This window comes from Gopherus evgoodei, chromosome 8 (assembly GCF_007399415.2).
Source record: "Gopherus evgoodei ecotype Sinaloan lineage chromosome 8, rGopEvg1_v1.p, whole genome shotgun sequence".
Classification (NCBI taxonomy): domain Eukaryota; kingdom Metazoa; phylum Chordata; order Testudines; family Testudinidae; genus Gopherus; species Gopherus evgoodei.
Window position 1 is genome coordinate 221,681 of NC_044329.1, and position 25,449 is coordinate 247,129.

General features: G+C 42.9%; 1 protein-coding gene across 5 annotated transcripts in view; it reads right to left on the reverse strand.

The window, feature by feature from the left end:
• The window catches only part of KDM3B (lysine demethylase 3B), a 114,505-nt gene that overhangs the window by 40,059 nt on the left and 48,997 nt on the right, over window positions 1–25,449 (reverse strand). For all 5 annotated transcript variants that reach the window (XM_030571482.1, XM_030571481.1, XM_030571483.1 and 2 more), the window contains exons 5-11: window positions 21,327–21,451; window positions 19,690–19,761; window positions 18,171–18,746; window positions 11,667–12,912; window positions 10,675–10,876; window positions 6,345–6,559; window positions 1,413–1,565 (exon numbers count right to left, since the gene is read on the reverse strand). In XM_030571482.1, coding sequence (XP_030427342.1) covers window positions 1,413–1,565; window positions 6,345–6,559; window positions 10,675–10,876; window positions 11,667–12,912; window positions 18,171–18,746; window positions 19,690–19,761; window positions 21,327–21,451 — 2,589 coding nt within the window. The remainder of the gene's footprint in view (window positions 1–1,412; window positions 1,566–6,344; window positions 6,560–10,674; window positions 10,877–11,666; window positions 12,913–18,170; window positions 18,747–19,689; window positions 19,762–21,326; window positions 21,452–25,449) is intronic.

Here is a 25,449-nt window from a genome sequence, read left to right on the forward strand (position 1 = left end):
AATCCATGGTACACCCATATCTCGAATACTGTGTACAGATGTGGTCTCCTCACCTCAAAAAAGATATTCTAGCGCTAGAAAAGGTTCAGAAAAGGGCAACCAAAATGATTAGGGGTTTGGAGAGGGCCCCGTACGAGGAAAGATTAAAGAGGCTAGGCCTTTTCAGCTTGGAAAAAAGGAGACTAAGGGGGGATGTGATAGAGGTATATAAAATCATGAATGATGTAGAGAAAGTGGATAAGGAAAAGTTATTTACTTGTTCCCATAATACAAGAACTAGGGGTCACCAAATGAAATTAATAGGTAGCAGGTTTAAAACAAATAAAAGGAAGTTCTTCACTTAGCGCACGGTCAACTTGTGGAACTCCTTACCTGAGGAGGTTGTGAAGTCTGGGACTATAACAATGTTTAAAAGGGAACTGGATAAATTCATGGTGGCTAAGTCCCTAAATGGCTATTAGCCAGGAAGGGCAAAGAATGGCTATTAGCCAGGAAGGGCAAAGAATTGTGTCCCTAGCCTCTGTTCACCAGAGGATGGAGATGGATGGTGGGAGAGAGATCACTTGATCATTGCCTGTTAGGTTCACTCCCTCTGGGGCACCTGGCAGTGGCCACTGTCGGTAGACAGATAGACACTGGGCTAGATGGACCTTTGGTCTGACCTGGTACGGCCGTTCTTATGTTCATAAGGAGTTGTTTGAGCATGAAGTATCTTTCCTTCTTTGTTCTCAGGCGGAACCCTTTGAAGATCTTGCAGTGATCTGGTCTGATGTGCCACCCCCAGACACTTAGGGCAGGAGTCATGGTGTCCCTTGTTGGCATGGGCTTGTGGCAGGTACCCCACAGCTTAAACTTTTGGGATTGAGGCATGCCCCAAAGACCAAGAGGGGAAGCCCCCCACTTCTATTTAACTAACTACTAAGACTAACACTAACTAATGAACTATTTACAGGATAATCAAGAGTCCGATCACTAGGAAATATACTTGCCAAGACAAGAGAGACATGCAGCTCTTACAACTGTCAATGGCAGTATGAAGGAACTGAAGAGGTGGTGGGTCGGCAAGGATCTATATAGACCGCCATAAAGGCTCGATTCCAGGGGTCTCCACACCCAACCCGACAGGTACCACTGGGGGAAAAACCTTTCAACGACTGTCACGCAGTGCATGCACACCTACTTGGAATCAACAGGAGCAAGCACTCGAAGAACAGGGAAGATAGGATGGCAGCAGGGGAGTATAGGGCAGAACAGAAAAAAGCTTCACTCTGCACCTCCCCCACTCTGTCAAACCCCTCCAACCTGTCACACCAGTACTCCCTAACCCACCCTTAAAAACCCAGCTAGTTCTCACGAGTTTACCACCTGGAAACTAGCCAGTTAAAAGGGGTGTGGACAAATCCAGTACTCACCACTACGTGGACGGTTCTTCCTCAGCCGATAACAGTCTAGACAGACTCCAAAACCACATTTGCGACAAACCCAATGAATATTGAAGAGGGTTGTCTCACATACATCGCACATTTCCCTCACACCACGGACAGCTCGCTTCCAGGCTACTTTCTCTACAAAGAAAAGGAGGAACGTTTCAGGAATGAACACTTGGATAATGGATTGCACAGCCCAGTGCGCAGCCCCACATGCTATCTTGAAGCACAGGACAGTCTACACTAGAGTAGTTCTCAATGCAAAAGCTATTTTGGAGTACTGAAGGATACCTGTGGGCAGCAATACCCCTATATCACCACAGGAACGGAGCTTCTCCTTGCGCTGGCAGAGCTGGATCATAGAATCATAGGATCTAGCATAGCTCAGTCTGTCAGCCAAGCCAGGCCCTGCTGGGTGGGGGAAGTGGCATGTCCCTTTCCCTGAAGATCCTGGTGCTCTTCTGGGATGGGGGCTGCACAATGAGGCCACGCCTTAAAGAACACAGGATGGAAGGATACAAGCCTTCACACTGGAGCAGGGGTATGTGAGTGGACTGGGCAGATATCAAAGGCAATGCATGAGGGGGCAGAGACTTGGGGGGTGAGGGAGGGAAGGAGAGCCACCAGACAGCAATACATTTGTTTCATGTTTGGGTAGTTTGTAATTTTTTTTGGTGGGGGGGCGGGGGAGGGAGACGGCACTGGCCAGGGATGGGTGAGCTGAGGGTGTTCCAGGAACCTTACCCACTGACTGGGACCTCACTGGTTAGGCAACAATTTCTCTAACGGGACAAGAGGCGGCAGTTTTTAACCTTATAACCTTATAATGAAGATATACCTATCTCCCAGAACTGGCAGGAACCCTGAAGGGTCATCAAGTCCAGCCCCCTGCCTTCACTGGCAGGACCAAGTACTGATTTCACTGTCGCTAGTGAAAGTGAAGGCAGGAAGATCCAGAGAAGGGTGGGGAGCTGGTCTGAGACAGTCAGCGAGGTATTAACAAAACGAGTACTTCACCAGTACTTCAGCCTTTTGTTTAGGTGGCCGGAAGGCAAGAGTTCTACCTGCTGCACATGTTGAAGGATAAAGTTGGCTATCAGCATGTGTAGCAGCTCCGATTTGCTGCCCCTCCCTTTCAAGTAGGGGAAAGGCAGCCAATTGGTGGAGATTTCTCCAGACTAGAGGTGTCTATAAGGAAAAGCCATAGAATTAGCATGTCTGGGGGTGTGCGCGCATACGGAACCAATGGAAGGGTGACTAAAGAATGAACTGTATCTAGGCAGTTCATACAATAGGCATAAGGTGGGCATGGGTGTAAAACTGCTAATATGTATCAAAATTCATGAGCATTTATCTGAATTAATGTAAATATAAACTAAAACCTGTAGGATTACAATTTGTAAATGTTGGTAGGTATGTCAAATAACTTTGTTCCAATTTTGAAAAAAAAGGTACACTATTTAAATCTAGGTAACAATTTTTCAGCTGGACGTTGTAAATATGTAAAAAAAAGTTACAAAGTGAGAGAAAACCCACTGGATTTAACTCTTAAACAAAGAATATATTTAATTACAAAAATATTGCTTCCCTCTTTCACATACTCAATTTCTTGAAATTTTTTCTTTAAACAGGAAGGCTCTCTGTTCCTGGTTTCTACCAAAAGGTAAAGCTGATTTTGTAAGTGTGAAGAAAATTTTGAACCATTTGAGTTAAGGAATGTTACACTTTCTTTCTTAGGTTTCAGAGTGGTAGCCGGGTTAGTCTGCATCAGCAAAAAGAACGAGGAATACTTGTGGCACCTTAGAGACTAACAAATTTATTTGGGCATAAAACCCACTTCATTGGATGCATGCAGTGGAAAATACAGTAGGAAGATCTATATACACAGAGAACATGAAAAAATGAGTGTTGTCATACCAGCTATAATGAGACTAATCAATTAAGGTGGGCCATTATCAGCAGGAGAAAAAAAAACTTTTGTAGCGATAATCAGGATGGCCCATTTCCAACAGTTGACAAGAAAGTGTGAGTAACAGTAGGGGAAAATTAGCATGGGGAAAAAGTTTTACTTTGTGTAATGACCCATGCACTCCATCTTTATTCAAGTCTAATTTAATGGTGTCCAGCTGGCAAATTAATTCCAATTCAGCAGTTTCTCATTGGAGTCTGTTTTTGAATTTTTTTTGTTGGAGTATTGGTACTTTTAGGTCTGTAATCGAGTGACCAGGGAGGTTGAAGTGTTCTCAGACTGGTTTTTGAATGTTATAAAATTGTTAAAGTCTGATTTGTGTTCATTTATTCTTTTGCGTGGAGACTGTCTGGTCTGGCCAATGTACATGGCAGAGGGGCAATGCTGGCACATGATGGTAGATGTGCAGGTGAACGAGCCTCTGATAGTGTGGCTGACGTGATTAGGTCCTATGATGGTGTCCCTTGAACAGATATATGACAGAGTTGGCAACGGGCTTTGTTGCAAGGATAGGCTCCTGGGTTTGTGTTTTTGTTGCATGGTGTATGGTTGCTGGTGAGTATTTGCTTCAGGTTGGGGGACTGTCTGTAAGCGAAGACTGGCCTGTCTCCCAAGATCTGAGAGAGTGAGGGATCATCCTTCATTTTTATGGCTGACTTAGAACAATGCTTCCTCAGCTCTCATCCCCTAATGCCCCTACTCTACTTGTGCTACATGATGACATCATCATCATCATCTGGACCCATAATCAGCTCAGCTTTTTCCTGGGGCATTAGAGGAGGCAAGATGGGGTGAGATGAGGGCTGTACTATGTTAGGGTGGTGCAAAGGAGTGAATTTTGGTTGTACAGGTAGTCAGCAGTGGATTCAATAATTTCAGCCATTAAGAAATCACAATAAATAGTATATGCATCCATGATCAGGGGCCCAAAGTCTTACTCTATCCCAAAGTAGAGCTGCCTATGTGAACAGTAGATTACATTCATTTCCATTTTCTCAGGGTCTTGGGTCAGTCAGTTGCTGAAGGAAAATAATTTTTGCATTTCCTTATTTAATATAGAATTAACAGTTTCTGGCAATTTATTTGTTCTTTCACAGGACAAACTGCTCTGACGGAAGAGGGAACTCCCTGAAGATGGTCTCAGTTTCTCTCACACTCTAGAGGAAGAAACAACCTCCTCTTTGGAAGAAGGAAAGCAGAAGTGTTACAACGGGAATCAAATTTTATTCCTTCAGTCTAGGGCTGTTGATTAATTGCAGCTAACTCACGCGATTAACTCAAAAAAAAGTAAGCAGGATTTAAAAAATTAATCACGATTAATCAGTTTTAATTGCAGTGTTAAACAATAGATTACCAATTGAAATTTAATATTTTGATGATTTTCTACATTTTCATGTATTCTGTGTTGTAATTGAAATCAAAATGTATATTACAAATTTGCACTGTAAAAATGATAAACAAAAGAAATTGTATGAGTTGAACTGAAAAATACTATTACTGTAATGCAATCTCTGTCGTGAAAGTGCAACTCATAAAAGTAGTGGGGGGTTTGTTGTGGGTTTTTTTTGGTTTGTTTTTTTAAACCACATAATTGCACCCAAAAACAAAACAATGTAAAACTTCAGAGCCTACAAATCCACTCAGTCCTATTAGGTTTTCAGCCAATTGCTAAGACAAATAAGTTTGCTTACATTTACATGAGAGAATTCTGCCTTTTTCTTACTTGCAATATCACCAGAAAGTGAGAACAGGTATTTGCATGGCACTTTTGTAGCCAGCATTGCAAGGTATTTACGTGCCAGAAATGCTAAATATTCTTATGGCCCTTCATGCTTCAGCCACCATTCCAGAGGACATGCTTCCATGCTGATGGTGCTTGTCAAAAAAAAAATGCATTAATTAAATTCGTGACTGTACTTCTTGAGGAAGAATTGTATGCCTCCCGGTGTTTTATCTTATTCTGCCATATATTTCATGTTACAGCAGTCTTGGATGGTGACCCAACACATTTGATTTTAAGATCACTTTCACGGCAGATTTCACAAAACGCAAACAAGGTACCAATGTGAGATTTCTAAAGATAACTCAGCACTCGACCCAAGGTTTAAGAATCTGTAGTGCCTTCCAAAATCTGAGAGGGATGAAGTGTAGAGCATACTTTCAGAAGTCTTAAAAGAGCAATACTCCAATGCAGAAATTACAGAATCCGAACCACAGAAAAAGAAAATGAACCTTCTGCTGGTGGCATCTGACCCAGATAACAAAAATGAACATTCGTCAGTCCACACTGCTTTGGACTGTTATCGAGCAGAACCCGTCATAGCAGAATGCATGTCCCCTGGAACGATGACTGAAGCACTAAGGGACATATGAATCTTTAGCACATCTGGCATGTAAATATCTTGTGACACTGGCTACAAAAGTGGTATGAGAATGCCTGTTCTCACTTTCAGGTGACATTGTAAACAAGAAGCGGTCATTATCTTCTGCAAATATTAAAAAAAACTTGTTTGTCTGAGCAACTGGCTGAACAAGAAGTAAGACTGAGGGGACTTGCAGGCTCTAAAATTTTAGATTGTTTTATTTTTGAATGCAGTTTTTTGTACATAATTCTACAGTTATAAGTTCAACTTTCATGATAAAGAGATTGCACTACAGTACTTACATTAGGTGAATTGAAAAATACTATTTAATTTGTTTTTTTACAGTGCAAACACTTGTAATCAAAAATAAATATGAAGAGAGCACTGCACATGTTGTATTCTGTTTTGTAATTGAAATCAACATATTTGAAAATGTAGAAAACATCCCAAAATATTTAAATAAATGGTATTCTATTATTGTTTAATCACGTTTAATTTTTTTTAAAATAGCTTGATAGCTCTGCTTCAGTCCCATTCCACTGCACTGTACAGACATTACAAAAAGGAGTAAAACCAACAGCTTACGGTGTGGCTCCACCATCATCATTGCCTCCTTCTCAGACATAACAAGTTGGCAGAACTGGTCCCCAACATTGGCCAGGATATATTTAGAGGTCTCCAGGTCAATACCCTCTGCAGGGGAAGACGACGGAATCCACAGGCTCATGGCATCAGGGTCACTCTGCTGGGGATTTAAGAATCCTTCCACTCGCAGGATACCTTTCCGAGTAAATATCAGTCTGAAACAAAACAGTATAAGCTGGTCAACAAGGAGCACGATGGTTGCTACCTACCTTCTGCAGCCATCCACATCACAACATGCACACAGAGAGGAGAAGAAAGGTTTCCTCTACATCTATACTCTCAACCAGTACAATTCATATCTATATCCGGAAAGACATAGCAGGTTATGTGAAGGCAATGGCAGTAGACAGCTAATAGGAAATGGATTCATCCCTTACAAAAGCAAGCGGTGATGGGGAACTCTACATAAGGAAAATAATTCAGGTTTGGAAAATAACAGTACTGAAAAGTGTCAAGGGATCATGGTGATAAAAGTCATCTGGAGTTATCTGGTCTGGTAGGTGACAGTATCTGAAGTCCTGTGCACTGCTCTCCATTCTGACTCCTAGCACAAGTTATTTCCTAGATTCTGAAAATATACTGGGGCGGGGGGGGGGCCGGAAACAGACTGACAGAACACAGAGCCTTTCCCTACTAACTCAAAGTTAGCCTACGCTGTTAGGCCCAGATTTTTAAAGGTATTTACAGGTGTTGCTGCACTTAGCGTTACAATGTCTAACTGATTTAGAAGCTTACATCATTTTCTAACAGGATTTAGGCATTATCAATAGGATTTCAGCTCCTAAATGCCTAAATCCCTTTAAAAAAAAAAAAGGACAGACAGACTTCGGCATTGCAATGCTGGGTGAAGTTATGCCTAAATACCTTTAAAAATGTGGTCCCCAGGGACAAAGTTGATATAACTTGACAACTGTTTCAAGGGCTGACATGTTAGAACTAATCTCAGCCTAGCTTATACCGGACATGCAAAATACCCACCATACCATGCCACCTGTCTCAGCAGAAACCAATGCCAGTTGTCAAAGGAAGAACAACTCTTTAGTCACGGAGGAAGCCCCCTAGATCAAAGTTGACGTACATCTGGTGGGGGCACCACAACATATCAAAAAAGCTTGCACTTCTGCTGTAACCCTCTATTCTAAAAGGAGAACTTATTTCTCCAGAGTGGTCAATCAAACTCCTCACCCCAGTACTAATTCAGCTTTAAAACCAATGAAGGGAGAAACATAAAGCACTGCCTTTCCCTCAACCATCCCTCCAACAAAAAACAAAATAAAATGGTTACTAACCTTCTGTAACTGTTGTTCTTCGAGATAGAGTCATGGAATCGTAGGACTGGAAAGAATCTTGAGAGGTCTAGCACAGTCCTCTGCACTCATGGCAGGAATGAGTATTATCTAGACCATCCCTAACAGATGTTTGTCTAACCTGCTCTTAAAAATCTCTAATGGGGATTCATCAACTTCCCTAGGGACTTTTATTCCAGTGCTTAACCACCCTGATAGGAAGTTTTTCCTGATGTCCAACCTAAACCACCCTTGCAGCAATACAAGTCCATTGCTTCTTTTCCTATCCTCAGGTGTTAAAGAGAACAATTTTTCTCTCTCCTTCTTCTAACAATCTTTTATGTACTTTTATGTATGTTATGTCTTCTCTCAGTCTTCTCTTCTCCATACTAAACAAACCCTTTTTTTCCAATCTTCCCTCATAGGTCACGTTTTCTCAACCTTTAATAATTTTTGTTGCTCTTCTCTGGAGTTTCTCTAATTTGTCCACATCTTTCCCTAAATATGGCACCCAGAACTGGACACAATACTCCAGTTGAAGCCTTATCAGCATGTAGTAGAGCAGAAGAATTACTTGTCATGTCTTGCTTACAAAAATAGTGCTAATACATCCCAGAATGATGTTTTTGCCTTTTTTTTTTTTGGCAACAGTGTTACACCGTTAGCTCATATTTAGCTTGTGATCCAGGATGACTAAAACATAGCCTTAGTCATGGATATTTTTAGTAGAAGTCACCGACAGGTCACAGGCAATAAACAAAAATTCTTGGCCTGTAACCTGTCCATGACTTATACTATGTACCCCTGACTAAATGGGGGATGCCTGGGGGTGCCACTGGTGCTGGGGGTGGGGGGTCAGCGACCCTGAACTTCTGCTGGTGCTGGGAGAGTGGAGAGGGTTGGTGGGGTGGCAGGGCTGGCAGGCTCCCTACTGGTTCTGCGCCTCCCTGGAAGTGGGAACATCCCCATCCCTCAGCTCCTAGGCAGAGGTATGGTCAAGCAGCTCTGCACACTGCCTCTACCCTGAGCACCAGCTCCACAGCTCCCATTGACTGGGCACCAGAGCTGCCTGGCCACGCCTCTGCCTAGGAGATGAGGGATGTCACCCACCGAGAGCATGACTTTGGATATCCGATCAGACAGTCTGGAATTGGGTCTGCGGAAGGAAAGCTCTGGCTTCGGTTGAGTCAAGCACTACCCCAAGTAAACACTATTCTCTGAACTGGAACAAAGAATTGACTTTTGCTCATTTATCAATAGGCCCAGCGCTCAGAAGGTGACCGAATGGGAGAGCAGTGAATTGGTAGTGGCATTGGTTTACAATAAACCTGAAAAATCTTCTGTGGCCACAGATGACACAAATGTGAAAGTAGGCATCCTTTAAATCGAGGGAGGCGCACAGTACCCTGGATCCAGGGACAGAATGATGCAGGCCCAGGAGACTATGCAGAACCTCAGTTTCTTGAGATATCTATTGAAGTGCCACAGGTCCAAAATGGGCCAAAGCTCCCCCTGGCCTTTGGGATCAGGAAATATTGGGAGTAAAACCCCTTCCTCTCAAGTCTTGAGGAACTTTTCTCCATGGCCCCATCCACAGGAGGGACTGCAACTCCTTGAGCTGCTCATGAGAAGGGTCCCTGAAGAGGGACAGGGATGGAGGGTAGAGTGGATGGCAGTCATGCTTGTCCTTCTTCTGTACTGTCGGTTCTCTTTTTGTGCTTCTTCCTTGGCACTGGAGATGAACAGTGCTGGACAAAGCACAGTGCCAGAGAAGCCCTTCACAGTGAGGCCAAAGCACTTGGTGTCGAATTAAAGCAGCTTGGCTCCGAGGCCAGCTTCCATTAGGGAAGCCTTCAGTCCTATCCCTCTGGTTATTTGTGGGGGGGTCCAAAAGTTCTGACAAATATGGCACTTGTCCCTCACATGAGTTTCTCTCAAGCACCTCAAGCAGCTAGAATGTGGGTCACTCATGGGCATAGGTCTGCTGCAGGAGGCGCATGGTTTGAAGCCTTGCCCCGGGGTGAAAAGAGTCCCTCCACAATAGGGATTATCTATTTACACTAATGCTAACTACAGTATCTATATGCACTAAAACTGTACTTAAACTATGAACCAGAGGCCAAAAAACACTGAAAAGAAGTCTTGCCAAAGCAAGAGGGGTTGTTCCAGCAACCATCACGGGCAGTAAGAAAGAACTGAGAGGGTGCATGGCTGGCAGCACCTCTTATACCAGCACATGAGCATGCGGCACCAGAGGGCACTAGAGCTGGCCTGATGGATACCACAGAAGGAGAAAACTCAGACAATGGTGTATGTGGAATGTATGTGAGCCACTACTCAAAGATGATGATTTTGTAGTAGTATACTGTGCATTGGAATCACTGCTTTTTATTTCTTTAAAAATGAGCTGTTTATCTTTCTCCAACCATGCAAGCACAGTCAGTAGGGCCTGGTTAGGGAGATCAAGAGTTACAACCCATTAAGGAACTGGGCAAGTGGTTGGTGTACCATGGAGAGAGAGAGACAGCTACTCTTAAGGTCAGTTACAAATTTTCTCCAACATTAGCTTTGAACTGGGAACATTCAATTAGTTGTTAGCTAGGCTAAAAATCCTAACTCTGTCCCAAACTCTCTTTAAAGAAAGGTGGAAAAGAATAGTTATTTCAGTACAGGACCTCACTATCCAGCAGTGAAATTTTACTGAGATTTGGAAGGAAATTCAGTCTCCTGGGACCTGGCATGAAGCCATCCAGTTAGTGTCATACAGCTGTAGCTTTAGAGTTAGCTGAAGGGGGATAACAGCAATGGCAGCTGTTCTCCTTGCAGGACAAGGATAGAACTCTAGCCAAGTGACAGTTTCAGAATGGTCAAAACCTTCATTAGGATGCCCAGGCAAGTTAAAAAGTCAAAGAACAAAATACTTAGCACATCACAAGTTTGAAGTGCTGCAAAAACATTATATATTAAGCAGAGAGATTCAGCACCTCCGAAAATGGAAAAAGCGACAGGCCACAGTTGAGTCATCCTGCTCCTGCTCCTTAAACTTGCGGTACCGCTCCAGACGACACTCCCGACACTTGTGCAGGTGAGGGGCTACATTGATACAAGATCCATCCTGGAGGAAAGGCTCTCCAGACTGCTTCAGCTTCCTCACCTTACTCATGTCTTTCAGCACAGACTGGTCAACTGTATGAAAGGGGAAAAATGAGAACCCAGTCAGTCAAAATACAACAGCAATGGACAACTCCAAGAAGCATATTTTCCAAGATCCTCTCTGAAAAATGCATTCCTGTCAGAGTAATTAACCTAGGGTTACCCCCTTGCACAGCAGACTGCTCCCCCTAGTTTTGATAGAAACTTTTGCCTACAATAGGCTCCCCAAACATGCCATACCACTTCAGTGATGGGTATTTTATAAAGAAATAATGCAAAATGTGAAAAACAATTTGGCAGAATAATGTTATATAGACTCAAAATGCTGAAAAACTAGCAAAATGTATCTCCAAGCAATTTCAACCCTTTACTATTCTCACCTCCAACATGGCATAGAGTCCACCAAACTGGCAAGATCAAGGATGTATACAATCCAGTCTTCTGCCTGGATAGTACCATATGCTTCAAATGAAAGTGTAAAACTGCCTTAATAGACAGTTGTGGAATAACATGCCAATGGGAAAGTCTGTTAATGGTTATCTTTAATTCTGAAGCATACCCGTTAACTGGGCCCAGAACTTTCTTAGCTTGTCTACTTTTCCCTAGTGAATGTACTCACAGATATTCTTACATCAAACATCACATCCTTTAAAAACGCCAAGCTTTTTTTCCCTAATAATATTTTGTGCCTGTATTAGTAATGCAGGGTTTATACCAGCCTGAAAAATCACAAGGTTTGCCACACAGAAAGCGTGCAGTGCAAAAAACGGTATCTCATCCCTTCATGTTCTCACGTAGTCCTGCCCTGCCCTGCACACTTCACCTTTCAGGGGGGCCGTGCGAGGCCGGCCCTTTGGGGCCTGCTTCCCTTTCCCTTTTCCCAGCAGCAGCTCAGCATTCCGCTCTCCACTGGGGCCAAGCTTGCCAATCAGATGCTCTGGGATTCCCTTTAGACAAGCTTTGGCCTGTAGCTGCTCCTCAGAATCACTCAAGTCTGACAGGTCACTGTTGGTACTAGAATCTGAGTCCTGTCTGGATATCATGCTCCGCTCGTCTAAAGAGAACCTTTTCACAGCTTCAAAGGGGGCTTTATTCTCCTGTGCAAACTCGGCCTGTGAAGAGAAAAAGCCAGGTGGGTGCCTGCCAAATACATTAGAAAAAGCTTTCAGGAGAGGATTGTCTTGCTGCCCAGGCCCAACAGATGGTTTTTCTTCTGTTGGGCTGGAGGAGAGAGTGGGCATCTCAATAGGCTGTGTCAGGCTGCCAGTGGGTGAGCTGGAACGGCCATTCCCCACAGTGGATGGGCTCTGAACACCAGCAACAGCAGCAGAACTAGGAGCATTAGAAACCATTTTGGAGGAATCTGTTGTTATAAACAAGGTTTTCTTAGCTAGAGAAGAGGAGTCTGTTGAGGTGTGTGATTCTGGCCAGCTAGAGGCAGCCTTTAGACCCATAGCTGAAGAGGGTATAGATACGGTCTGAGATGAAGATGCAAAGCTGCTGAAAGGACTGAGTTCTGCTTTCTCAGCAAATGCCAGGAAAGGATTGGAGGGCTCTTCTCGGGATAGTTTTGGGGGCTGTAAAAATAGATTTTCATGATTATCTGCAGGTCGAGTATTCAAGAGGCTTCGTGAAAAGGCTGGAGTGAGGGTGGGCATAGACTCCAAGGGCAGCTTCCGGTCCACAGAACTGCCAGACGGGGCTGCGGGTTTAGTGTCTGCTGCAAGAAGAGATTTACTTTTACAGATCCCAGAGCCCAGACTGTCTGCACTCTGCTTGAATGAGTCCCGACTAGAGGGCTCTTCAGCCAAACTCTCTGAGATGACTGTGAAATAGTTACTGGAGGGCAGATTCTGGGACATGCACTGAAAAAATAAATTTTTTGATAGATCAGAGTCTTTCTGAGTCTCTTGTCCAGTGCTACAACCAAACGGAAACCCAACAGGCTTGTTTGCTGGAGACAATACTCCATTTGATTGGCTTCTTCCATCACCAAATGCCAAAGACTGGGATGCAGTTGGGAGAGATGCTCCAAATCCAGAAGAGGTCAGAAGTGAATTTCGGGAATTCTGAAACAATATTGAAGAGAGTTAAAATGATTTCCTCTAAAAGAAGAAGATGATTGAGTGGCTAAAACCAGCAGAACTTTGCCCATTGCTACTAATTACACAATCACATCCTTCACCTGCTTCTCACATACCTGCCATGGGAAGTCACAACAGAAATCATTACTTGCACCAATGCAGCCTTCTCTAAACGTAAAATTTAGGAATGTCTACCAAAGTAATACAGAAAAGGAATTTCCCTCCGCCCACCCTCACAGCTGTAACTTCCCAGCTCATGGCAATTACAAATTAAAGGCGGAAAGGCCAATCAAATTGTATTGTCTTGTCACACTATGGAACACAGAACTGATATATGAATGGTCTACCTAATCTGGAATCTTATCTCCAAGAACAGCCAATGCTAGATATTTCAGAGGAAAACCTGAAATCACCATAATGAACCCAGCTGAGAAATATCTCCTCACGGTACAATATTGCACCTAGCCCTCAGATCATCATCCATTTGTGTGTTTCAATACAAGCATGTACAGTCTCTGAAATTCTATCCAAGCTAATGTAACTAGAGTGTCTGAGTCTTAAGAATCACTTTATACCCAATATCTTGGGATAGTAATGGACTTAGACTATGCATTATGGAACAGGTATTTGTCATCAGTTTAAACTCATCTTCAATCTTCACAAATTTTTTTATGCACTATGGGAAAGGAAGTACTCAAGCTGGCCTTTACTATGCTTTTTTCAAGTCGTCTTATTCTTTTTTCAGAGTTACATAACCTTTTAATTGTCTTCCATTGCCTGAGAAACAGCATCTTCCTAACAAGAACAACGCTTAAAAAACAGCACGCTTGCCCCCACCTCATATTAGATCATTCAGTTCATCTCCAACCCAATGGAGGGTCATTCCTTACAACAACACTTTGACCTATTTATTGTTTAAGTCCCAAGCACTGAGGTTTCCACCACTTCCCTAGTGAGGCTATTCCACAGCCGGATTCCTCCCATTGTTAGGAAACTTATCCTGACCATTAGCCTAGATCAGGGGTGAGCAAACTTTTTGGGCTGAGGGCCACATCTGGGTGGGGAAACTGTATGCAGTGCCAGGGCAAGGAGTTGGGGTGCAGGAAGGAGTGCGGGGTGTGGGGGGGTGCGGTGGGCAGGACGAGGCTCAGGGCAAGGGATTGGGGCAGAGGAGGGGTGTGGGGTCTATGAGGGGGCTCAGGGAAGGGGATTGGGGTGCAGAGTGCAGGAGAGGGCTCAGGGCAGAGGGTTAGGGTGCACAGAGATGGAGAGTGCAGCACGGAGCTCAGGGCAGGGGGTTGGTGCAGGAAGGGTGTGAGGTGCAGGGAGTTGGTGGGCAGGAGGGGTTTGGGCTCCAGCCAGGAGCCGCTTACCTAAAGTGGCTCCGGGGTGCCAGCAGCACGCACTGGGGCCAGGGCAGGCTTCCTGAATGCCTGCCCTGGTCCCATGCTGCACCACTCCAGAAAGTGCTGCGGCCCCAGGGAGAGGGGGAGGCAGAGGGCTCCGCATGCGCTGCCCTTGCCAGGCCTCCAAGTACCTCCCCCGAAACTCTGATTGGCCGCGGTTCCCTGCACAGAGCCCTCTGCCCCCTCCTCCGCAGGGACATGGTGCTAGCTGCTTCCGAGAGAGGTGTGAGGCCTGTGGTGCCACAGGGGACAATCTTGCGGGCTGGATCCAAAGCCCTGAGAGGCCAGATCTGGCCCATGGGCTGTAGTTTGCCCACCCTGCTCTAGATTCTCTCTTTTTCACCTTATTACTCCTACTTATAGCCCCACTTTCACATTCTTTACCTTTCACATAAACACAGGAGTCAGGCGTCACCCAATGAAATTAATAGGCAGCAGGTTTAAAATAAACATAAGGAAGTATGTCACACAATGCACAGTCAACCTGTGGAACTCAGTGCCAGGAGAGGTTGTGAAGACCAAAAGTATAATTAGGTTAAAAAAAAATTCGTAAGTTCACAGAGGATAGGTCCATCGATGACCATTGGCCAAGATGGTCAGGGCTGCAACCCCAAGTTCTGGGTGTCCTTAACCCTCTGACCGCCAGAAGCTGGGACTGGAGGACAGGGGAGGGATCACTCAAACTACCTGTTCTGTTCATTGCTTCTGAAGCATTTGGCACTGGCCACTATTGGAAGACAGGATACCGGGCTAGATGGGCCACTGGTCTGACTCATCAGGGCCATTCTTATGTACCACATTTGTTTTTTATACCCTTCATATATTTATAGGCTTCTATAACTAACAGGTTCTTCTACTTCACGCATCGTGGTATCCAAGTTCCTTTGTTCCATCACTCAATCAAGCTATACATATTTAGATCAAGATTTTCTTATGAATCAGTCCCTGCATTCTCATGATCATTTTTGTTTTCTTTTCTGAACTCCTCATTTGACAATCTTGCCATAAACAATGTACCCAGAACTGCACGCAGTGTTCTAGGTGCAGGTACCCCTGTGCATATGCAGCCTAATAGCCCACAAGCTTTTTTCTGTAGACTCATCATGCTACAAACTTATGTTTAATTTGCTGACCATGATCAACCTTCACACTCTTTCTACATTACTGCCTCCCAGAAGTAACACTCCAAGTGTAGGATGCTTGAGATGATCTTTTCCTAGGTGTATTAGCTTAATTTCCCCAGACTGAATCTCTCTTATGTCGTATTTCAAATCTCTTCATGTTTGAGTGTATTTTCTGTCTTTGTGACCATTTATAGCTCCTCCCAGTTTACTATCTCCAGCAATTTAATTCACTACAATATGAACTCAACATAAAGTAATCATTTCTTTAATGGGCTCTTCTATTAGCCTGTTCTGAGTGTTAAAAATTTTATTTATCAATTCCTTTGTATCCTTATTTTATTAGTCTTTTCTAAAGAATGTTAATAGGCTACAGAGGAATGACTTTCCCTTACAGAATATGGGCTTGCTTGTGCCTTGCATTTTCTGCTTATATTTAGGCTTGGTAGAATTCAATTTTTATTTAATAACTGTAATGGTTAACATCAACTTAGATAAAAATAAAAAACGTAAATATATTTAAATTTTCACAGATGGGCAAAATTATGGGGGTGCTGGATAATATGGGGGGGTCAGACAACTGTTTAACTACAGTAGATGTTGAGATTCAAAAAGTTTTATAGCCGTTAAAAACACAAACTGTCAACATCATATGTTAAAATATACAAAGCAAATATCCTTAACTCAAACTCAAAGAAGTTCTCAAGTAGCGTTTTTCTTACTTTGCCTATCTGTAATTTTCAATCATCATCAATGGGAGTGTATGTGGGGGGGGAGGCGGTGGGGTGGTGAAATTAACATTTACTAACATTTATCAATAAAATCTACACCTTCCACTTATACGCTGCTTGGATCAATTAACACCTCAGATATTGATAATTATAGACCAAATATAGGGTGACATCTATAATTATATAATCATCAGTACCTCCCTTATCAATACCTACCTGGCCTTTAGAGACCAGTACAATGGTGGCCACTCTCCCATAATAAATATGATCTGTTAGTAGCTCCATTACATTGGACTTTAGTTCCCTCTAAATTCTCTGATGAATATTCCACAGCCCTGATGATTTATTGCAGTTTTATTTCTCAAAAGAGTCCAAAGAATAACCACTGAGGGAGATATTTCTCTCCTCCTCATTTTCATTATCCTATGTGATGGAGACTGCTGCAAATTGAACATTTACCCTTTATGCAGTCTAATCACATTATATGATCTCTTTTACAGCGTGGAGGTTGTGTAGCTCTAGTGACTCAGTGAGCTTCCTACTTCTAATGTGCTTGCCTGTCTTCATTTCGCTAAGTATTTACATAGTAGTCTTTAAATTTATTCATAGTCATCATTTCCAGCTTGGAAAAGAGATGACTAAGGGGAGATATGATAGAGGTCTATAAAATCATGACTGGGGTGGTGAAAGTAAATAAGGAAGTGTTTATTCCTTCTCATAACACAAGAACTAGGGGCCACTAAATTAAATTAATAGGCAGCAGGATTAAAAACAAATAAAAAGAAGTATTTTTTCCCCACAAAACGCACAGTCAACCAGTGGAATTCCTTGCCAGAAGATGTTGCAAAGGCCAAGACTAGAACAGGATTCAAAAAAAGAAAAAACTAGATAAATTCATGGAGGATAGGCCCATCAATGGTTATTAATCAGGATGGGCAGGGATGGTGCCCCTAGCCTCTGTTTGCCAGAAGCTGGGAATGGGCAACAAGGAATGGATCACTTAATGATAACCTGTTCTGTTCATTCCCTCTGGGCACCTGGCATTGGCCACTGTCATAAGACAGGATACTGGGCTAGATGGACCTTTGGTCTGACCCTGTATGCCATTCTTATGTTCTTATTTTACCTGCAAAGTCTACTTTATTAGTTTCTCTTGGGTTGGATTTTCATTTTTAAAGGCTACATAAAATCTTCTGCCTTGTTATTTAACCAGTTTCCCTCCAGCTTTTTACTTTTTTTTTCTGTAACTAAAAGCATCTTCAAGCAGTCTTCAATGCATTTCTATGTCTTTCAGTTTAACTTTTGACCTTTGGGCAGATTCTAACAATAGTTTGTCAGAGTACATTACCTAATAGCAAGATATGCTCTTAAATAGTATCTTCCATGTAAGAATATCGAACTTAAATTTCATTAAATATAGTAGTTTGTATTAAGGTAACTTGAAGGTTGCACAAATTTTAAAAAAAGGTTCCAATAGGAGCCGTTAAGATTACAAAAGTTAAAGGTTCAATCAGCACAATTCACTGACACATTGCATTTTACATAGCCATTAATTGTATCTAATTAAAGACAGTTTCACATGGAACAAGGACAAAGAAGGAAGACAGAAATGAGCCAAGTTCATGCTGCTATCAGAACACCGTCAGAAAATGCAAAAAGTTTGTTCTATCAGCTTTAAGCTGACTGTGGTGGGAGAGAAAAACTGTCCATGGGAGCATCTCTACCGGTAAGTGGAAAAAAAAAAAAAAAAGGGAGGAAATCAGAGGAACTGAAACTTTACCTTCACAGGGACTGAACATACCATATGTCAGAGGGGAGGGAGCTGGAGGGAGAGGAGAGTGAGATGCCCCAAAACTGTAAAGATTTTAGAGTTCCTGTAGACACAGACCCAAGGGTGGGAATTTATTACAATAAGTGACTTTAGAGAATATATATCCAAAGTTTTCTAGTTGTACTTTGAATCTTCTAGGCTGCAGGCAACTCACCTCTCCCTGAGCTTGTGACCAGCCTGTTTTCTGTTTCTCTTGCCCAGTAACTGCTGACATGCCAGTGTCAGAGATCCTCACAGTTGTTGGTGTCAAAGAAGCTGTAGTAACAGCTGCTGGAGAAGCCCCCATGCTTTGGCCAACCTGTTCCAGTGATTTTCCTGTCTCTTTACATCCAGCTCCAACCAGTGCTTGACTAGCAGCTGAAGAAAAAGGAGTGAAGGGTACAGGTGTGTCACCAACCACTGGCTCATCCTGCACCACTAACGTTCGGCCATTCTCTTTGGTGTAAGTGGCAAAGCGAATATTGCGATTAATCTGAGGAACAAAAGGAGGCAGCTGCTTGGCCCTTGCATCCAGCCCTGTTTCGCTCCCAGTGCCTGCTTTCCAAGGAGGCCTGCTTGCCTCACTTCCATCACTCCCATTACTATCCACTTCACCCCTCTCTTTTAGCTTCTTTGTTGCAGGATCACATCCAGAGTCTGAAGCATTTTTCCTCCTTCGTCCATCCTTTCCTTCCATACTCTCTCTCTTCTTTTTCCCTTTCGAAGATTTAGCTGCTTTTAGGCCCCCTCCCTAGAATAAATAAAATTATGTAATCACTATAGGCAAAGAATCATCCAGCCTGTCAGGCCAGAACCAGAAGGTCCACACTCTTCCCATCTCTTAAAGGAAAATAGTTCATTTGTTAGGATAATGGATTTGTTACACTACATTAAACTCAGAAATAGTTACTTTAGACAGATACTGCAATGGAAATTTTTTTATATAAAATTGCATGTATGCACACCTGCCTCTGTTTTTTTGCATTAGAACAGGGTCCTCCACAGCAAACAGTTTCATTCACTTATTAACGGAGCTAGGTTTTCATATGATGGTACATCGGCACAATGGGAAATTCCAGTAAGTGGGTTATCATCTTGAAGTAAAACTGATTTTTAAATGATTTATATACGGATAGTGATAAATTCCAGGGATATAAATCGTTTTCCTTTATGGCAAAACTTCCAGTCCAACACAGCTGGCAACTCTGCCAGCATCCTCTAGGAGGCAGCCTGTCCTTCAATCCACAGAAATAATAGCCCCACATATCAGAAAAGGATTGTAGTTAGGAGGGAAGATAGATTGCTGTAGCAAGGGAGGAAAGGAGGCATTTCCTGAAACCAGAGGCAGTGATCACCAGGACAGCCTCCTTCACAATGCAACCCCTTAGAATGAAGCAAGACAACCCTTAGATGCCAATAGTCCACTTTTCTCTCCAATAAGAGTAATTCCAAACTCATTAAACTCACTTCAAGCCTGTGTTGAAAGAAAATGGTCTTTTAAAGGAAGCCAAGTGGATAATCCGACTATTTTATTGTCCACAAAAGACATAGGAAACCCTCCTCTCAGCTCCCGTGGACTTCTCAAATGCTCTCAGTGAACAGAACTCCTCTTCAAGTTGTTTCCTCACAAATTATCATGAGATACTTTCTAAAGCTCCTGATTAAACATGCAGAGACATGACACAACACAGTACCTCATTTGGTGGAACGGAATTGTCCATCACTACATGAACCAGTCGGGGATCCACTGACTTTATCTCACCAGTCTGATTTTTATGAGGTGGGCAGCAAAAAAATAAGGAAGAAAGAAAAAAATATTCAGTCAAATTACCAGCTAAGAGATAACAATGAACATAAGACAGCATGCAGCCCCTTTCTTCCCTCACTCGTCTCCTTCTCTCTGTTCTCACTTGTCAACATCTCTGCTTTCACTATACTATTGAACTGTTTCACTACCCTTTCTCACCTTCTCTAAACCTCAAACTTGGGTCCTACTCTATTCTCATTTTTCTGTCTCCATTCATTGAGCACCTCTGGAGACAGTTCTGCCATTAAAGTCTGGTCTACACTGGGGGAGACGGGATCGAGCTAATTACGCAACTTCAGCTACTGGAGGAGTACCGGAGTCAATCGGAGAGTGCTCCGCGGTCAATTTATTACATCTAGACTAGACGCGATAAATTGACCCCTGCTGGATCGATTGTTGCCCAATGATTCAGCGGGTAATGTAGACAAGCCTTAAGTCCCCTTCTTCCACTTTGAATTCATTCCCTTCCAATTTTGTTTCTTCTTCTAAACTGGCAAGGAAACTTGTCAGTTGATGCCACCCATTCTCTATTAGCTTCCCCCACAAAAAGGAAGATTAGAGACCAGTCAATAAGTAGCAATATCAATGTCAGATGATTGTTTCTTGAGCCAAATGATCACTTCCTTACTTAAGAATGTCACCTTGCTCTCCCACATGAAAACAATTAAGAATCTCTTCTAACAACAGACTCCTTGTCTTTCCAGTAGAGTTCATCAACCAGGAGATACATGAATCAGATTCAGACGGAGTGGCCTGAAACTCCTCCTGCAAGTCATACTGGCTAAAATTCCAGCAAAGAAAATTCTGTTCCTGCCCAAAACTAACTCTAACTCCAAACAATCCAAAAAGTTCACTCTGAATACAAATGATCTTATCATGGAGGATTAAAAAAAAAAAAACAACCTCCTCACAACAAAGAATACATAATCGTCAGTGCTGTAGACAGTTATGATTCATCATGCTACCCACCACTTGGGTCTGCTGATTGGAAGTTTGTGGAAGCAAAGAACTGCTACCTGGATTCCTGTTCATCCAAGACTACACATCAAAAAGGTGGGTTCAGACTGAGATTTTGAACCCTAGAACCTAGCAATCCTCCTTCATGCTTAACCTGTTTCAGGCAATGTGTATACACTAAAGGTGATGTATAAGGAAGAAGCCAAGAAAGATGGCATTTGGTGGCCATAATATGACAATCATGGAACAGTAACCTTCTGCTTGTCTACCAATAGCCTCTCCTCCTTCTCATCCACTTCCTATACAATTTTCCTACAATATTTTTGTCCTCGCCAAGCATCTCTCTACATCCTCCTCTAACTGAATTGTGCATTGTATATTTTTTTAATATAAGACCTGTGGGGTAAGAAAAGTGACCTGTCCATGAAGTACCACGTGATTACACATCTTTAGGAGACACTAGCCAACAGACAACGAAATTCAAATTTTGTGGAGAATGGTATGTTCACAAAGCGATGCAGGGAACTCATGTTTTAGAAGCCCAGATGAAGTGCTTCAGGCCTTCACCTCAGTCATGGACACTTCCATAAGACGAGTGATGGGGTCTTGACAGGTCACAACACCACAGAGCCAGCTATTTTCATCCTCTGGTTGGTACACCTTAACTCTTTGGCCTTGGACTCTGTAGGGACCTGAAAAAGAGAGCCAGATCAACTGACTATACCTGCAGACAAATTATTTGCACTATACCATTAAGGGTGCATAATACAGACAATAATGTGTGCCAAGTTAGGGTTGAAAGCACTCATCTCCTGGTGCAAGGAAACAGATTACCAAGTTTTATTACAGCTTTTGCTCACAGTAAATACATCATCTAGCACAGTTCTGTTGAAAAATGTGGTTAAAATAGCATTATGAGGCTCACGTTCGTGTCAATAATTCAGTCAAATTTGATCAATTTACAAGTAAAATTATGTTTTGAGAAGATCTGAAAAACCCAGCCTTACAGACTCAAGCTAGAACCTGAAACAAGGCAACTGACTCCCTCCAAAATACGTTTTTTTCCCCTTCTGTCACCTACAAGTGAATAAATAACTAGAAAAAAATCCAGACGTACATACATTGTGAGTAACCATGTGACTTTACTGTGAACTTCTTGTGAAATCCCACTTTGAGTTTATAAGGAGAGGTTCCTCACCCTGTGCAGCAACTGGAGTTCTTCCAAGTGGTGCCCCTGTGGGTGATCCACTTCAGGTGCCATGTACCCTATGTACTTTGGATTAGAGACTTTTGGTTGCCGAGTTCATTCAGCCCGTACACGTGCCTTACACATCCTCGTGCCTCACACGAAGGCTATATAGTGTTGCTCCACTACGTGCCCTCAGTTCCTTCTCCACAAAGTTGAAGTAGAGGGGAAGGAGGGCACATAGCAGCTGTAGGGAGACACACACACACACACACACACCTCAAAGAACTCCAGTTACTTACAGGGTCAATAATCTCTCCTTCAAGTAGCGTCCCCGTGGGTGCTCCACTTCAGGTGACTAACAAGCAGCAGCCTCAGCAGGAGCAGGGGGCTTTGGAGTAGTTCAATGCTGTAGATAGTACTGCAGACTCAAAAGCAGCAGCTGAAGTTGAATCATGGATTACTTTGAAAAAGTGTGTACAGAAGTGCAAGTGGCAGCCCTGCAGATCTCACTGATGGAAACTTTCTGGGAGAATGTTACTAAGGTAGAGAGATCCCTTTGTTGAATGGTTAATATCCCAACAGAAGGTTGAATATCATTGGATTGATAACAAGGAATGATGTATCCAGCTAGCCACCTAAAGAGTCTTTGATTGGAAATTGTAGATTCCTTAGAGCTGTCAGCAGTTGACAGTCTGGAAGATTTTCAAAAGGATTTAGTTCTGTCCAGGCAAAAGGCTAAATGCCCTTTTTGACATCAAGCATATGTAGTATAGTGTCCTTCTTAGTCAGTTATGATTTAGGGAAGAAAATTGAGAAACGAATAACCTGATTAATATGGAATTCAGATGAACCCTTATGTAAGAATTAGGGGTGTAGGCACAGCAAAACCTTATCTTTGATAAATACTGTGAAGAAAGGGTGTGCCATTTCGGTTCCTATTTCTCTCACTCTTGGAGCAGATGTAATGTCTACCAAGAAGGCAATCTGCACAGATAACTTCAGTAGAGAACAAATTGCCATTGGTTTAAACGAAGGTCTCATAAGGCATCGGAGAACAAAATTAAGATCTCAAGCTGAGATAGGATGCTTGATTTAAGGGAAAGTTTCCCTACTCTGATAAATCTCACTATGATACGACAGGTAAATACTGAGAAACCTTTGACGGGAGAATGAAAAGCTGTTATAGCTGCCAAGTGAACTCTGATAGGGCTCATAGATAACCCCATCTTCTTCAGTTCCAGGAGACAGTCCAGAATATTTGACAGTGAAGAAGAAACAGGTGAAAGATGTCACAGATCACACCAACAGCTGAATCTCTTCCATTTCTGAAGGTAGATATTGCAACTAGACTCATGTCTACTGTTTAACAGTACCTCCACAGAACAGGTCGTTTCTATCTTTGCAAACCATCAATAAGCCATGCTATGATATGACAAACTCTCAGGCTGGGGTGAAGGAAAGGAGATGGGAAATGGTCAGGAGGCACATTGCTTGACAAACTGCCAGCAGTATGAGGTAAGGAAACCATGTCTGTCTCAGCCATTTTGGGACTATCAGTATGACCCTGGTCTTGTCCTGTCTTACCTTGTTCACCACCTTCAGTAGTAAAGTTGTTGGGGAGGGAAAAACATATAGCAATCCAGATGCCCAACATAAGAGAAAGGCATCCCCAGGAGTGGTGGCTCAGTACCCCTCTCAAACAGAACTGAGCACACCTTTGTTCTTGGCAATGGCAAAGAGGTCCACCTCTGGGAGACCCCAATCTGAAATACGTGATCGAGAGGCCAAGCATCCAGCTCCCATTTGTAATCCTGGGAGAAATGTCTTCTGAGAGGGTCTGCATTCGTGTCCTGAATGCCAGGAAAGTATACTGCAGACACATGGTTACGACTGTCTATGCACCAATTCCATAGTCTTACAGCTTTGTCATAAACGGAAGGTGATCGCTCTTCTCAACTGACATAAAACATGTAGGCCACATCATCTGTCATGATCTTGATGCACCTGCTCTTGATCAATGGCAGAAAACAGAGACAGGCATTTCTAACTGCTCTGAGTTCCAGCAGCTTGATGTGTAGAGTGGCCTTGTTGGGAGAACACCAGCCCGAACAGGGTGAGTGTCCAGGTGCGCACCTCAAACTGTTGTTACTTTGTTACTGTAACTGCTGGGAGTGGCTGGGTAAACTGGACACCAGAATGGATATTGTGGGAGTCTTTCCCCCAATCAAGGGAGTCCTTTACCAAAAAAACATAAAAATGGTCATATTGGGTCAGACCAATGGTACATCTAGCCCAATATCCTGTTTTCCGAGAGTGGCCAAACCCAAGTGCTTCAGCCCATTCCCAGCTTCTGGTAAACAGAGGCTAGGGGCACTTACAGAGAGAACAAATGCCTGTCTACGCTGTGTTTGTTTGGAAGCCAGATAGTTCTGAGCCACCCCTGTAGGGAGCAAAGATGCAACCCTGGATGGCTTACTATGAAGGTGCAAAGCTGCCATAAGAACATAAGAATGGCCATACTGGGTCAGACCAAAGGTCCATCTAGCCCAGTATCTTGTCTGCCAACAGTGGCCAATGCCAGGTGCCCCAGAGGGAGTGAACCTAACAGGTAATGTCAAGTGATCTCTCTCCTGCCATCCATCTCCATCCTCTGACAGACAAACAGAGTCTAGGGACACCATTCCTTACCCATCCTGTCTAATAGCCATTAATGGACTTAACCCCCATTAATTTATCCAGTTCTCTTTTTAAAAACTGTTTAGTCCTAGACTTCACAACCTCCTCAGGTAAGGAGTTCCACAAGTTGACTGTGCACTGCGTGAAGAACTTCCTTTTATTTGTTTTAAACCTGCTGCCCATTAATTTCATTTGGTGACCCCTAGTTCTTGTATTATGGGGATAAGTAAAATAACTTTCCCTTATCTACTTGCTCCACATCACTCATGATTTTAAATACCTCTATCATATCCCCCTTAGTCTCCTCTTTTCCAAGCTGAAAAGTCCTAGCCTCTTTAATCTCTCCTCATATGGGACCTGTTCCAAACCCCTAATCATTTTAGTTGCCCTTCTCTGAACCTTTTCTAGTGCCAGTATATCTTTTTTTGAGATGAAGAGACCACATCTTTACGCAGTATTTGAGATGTGGGCTTACCATCAATTTATGTAAGGGCAATAATACATTCTCAGTCTTATTCTCTATCCACTTTTTAATGATTCCTAACATCCTGTTTGCTTTTTGACCGCCTCTGCACACTACATGGACATCTTCATAGAACTATCCACGATGAGTCCAAGATCTTTTTCCTGATTCGTTGTAGCTAATTTAGCCCTCATCATATTGTATGTATAGCTGGGGTTATTTTTTCCAATGTGCATTACTTTACATTTATCCACATTAAATTTCATTTGCCATTTTGTTGCCCAATCACTTAGTTTTGTGAGATCTTTTTGAAGCTCTTCACAGTCTGTTTTGGACTTAACTATCTTGAGCAGTTTAGTATT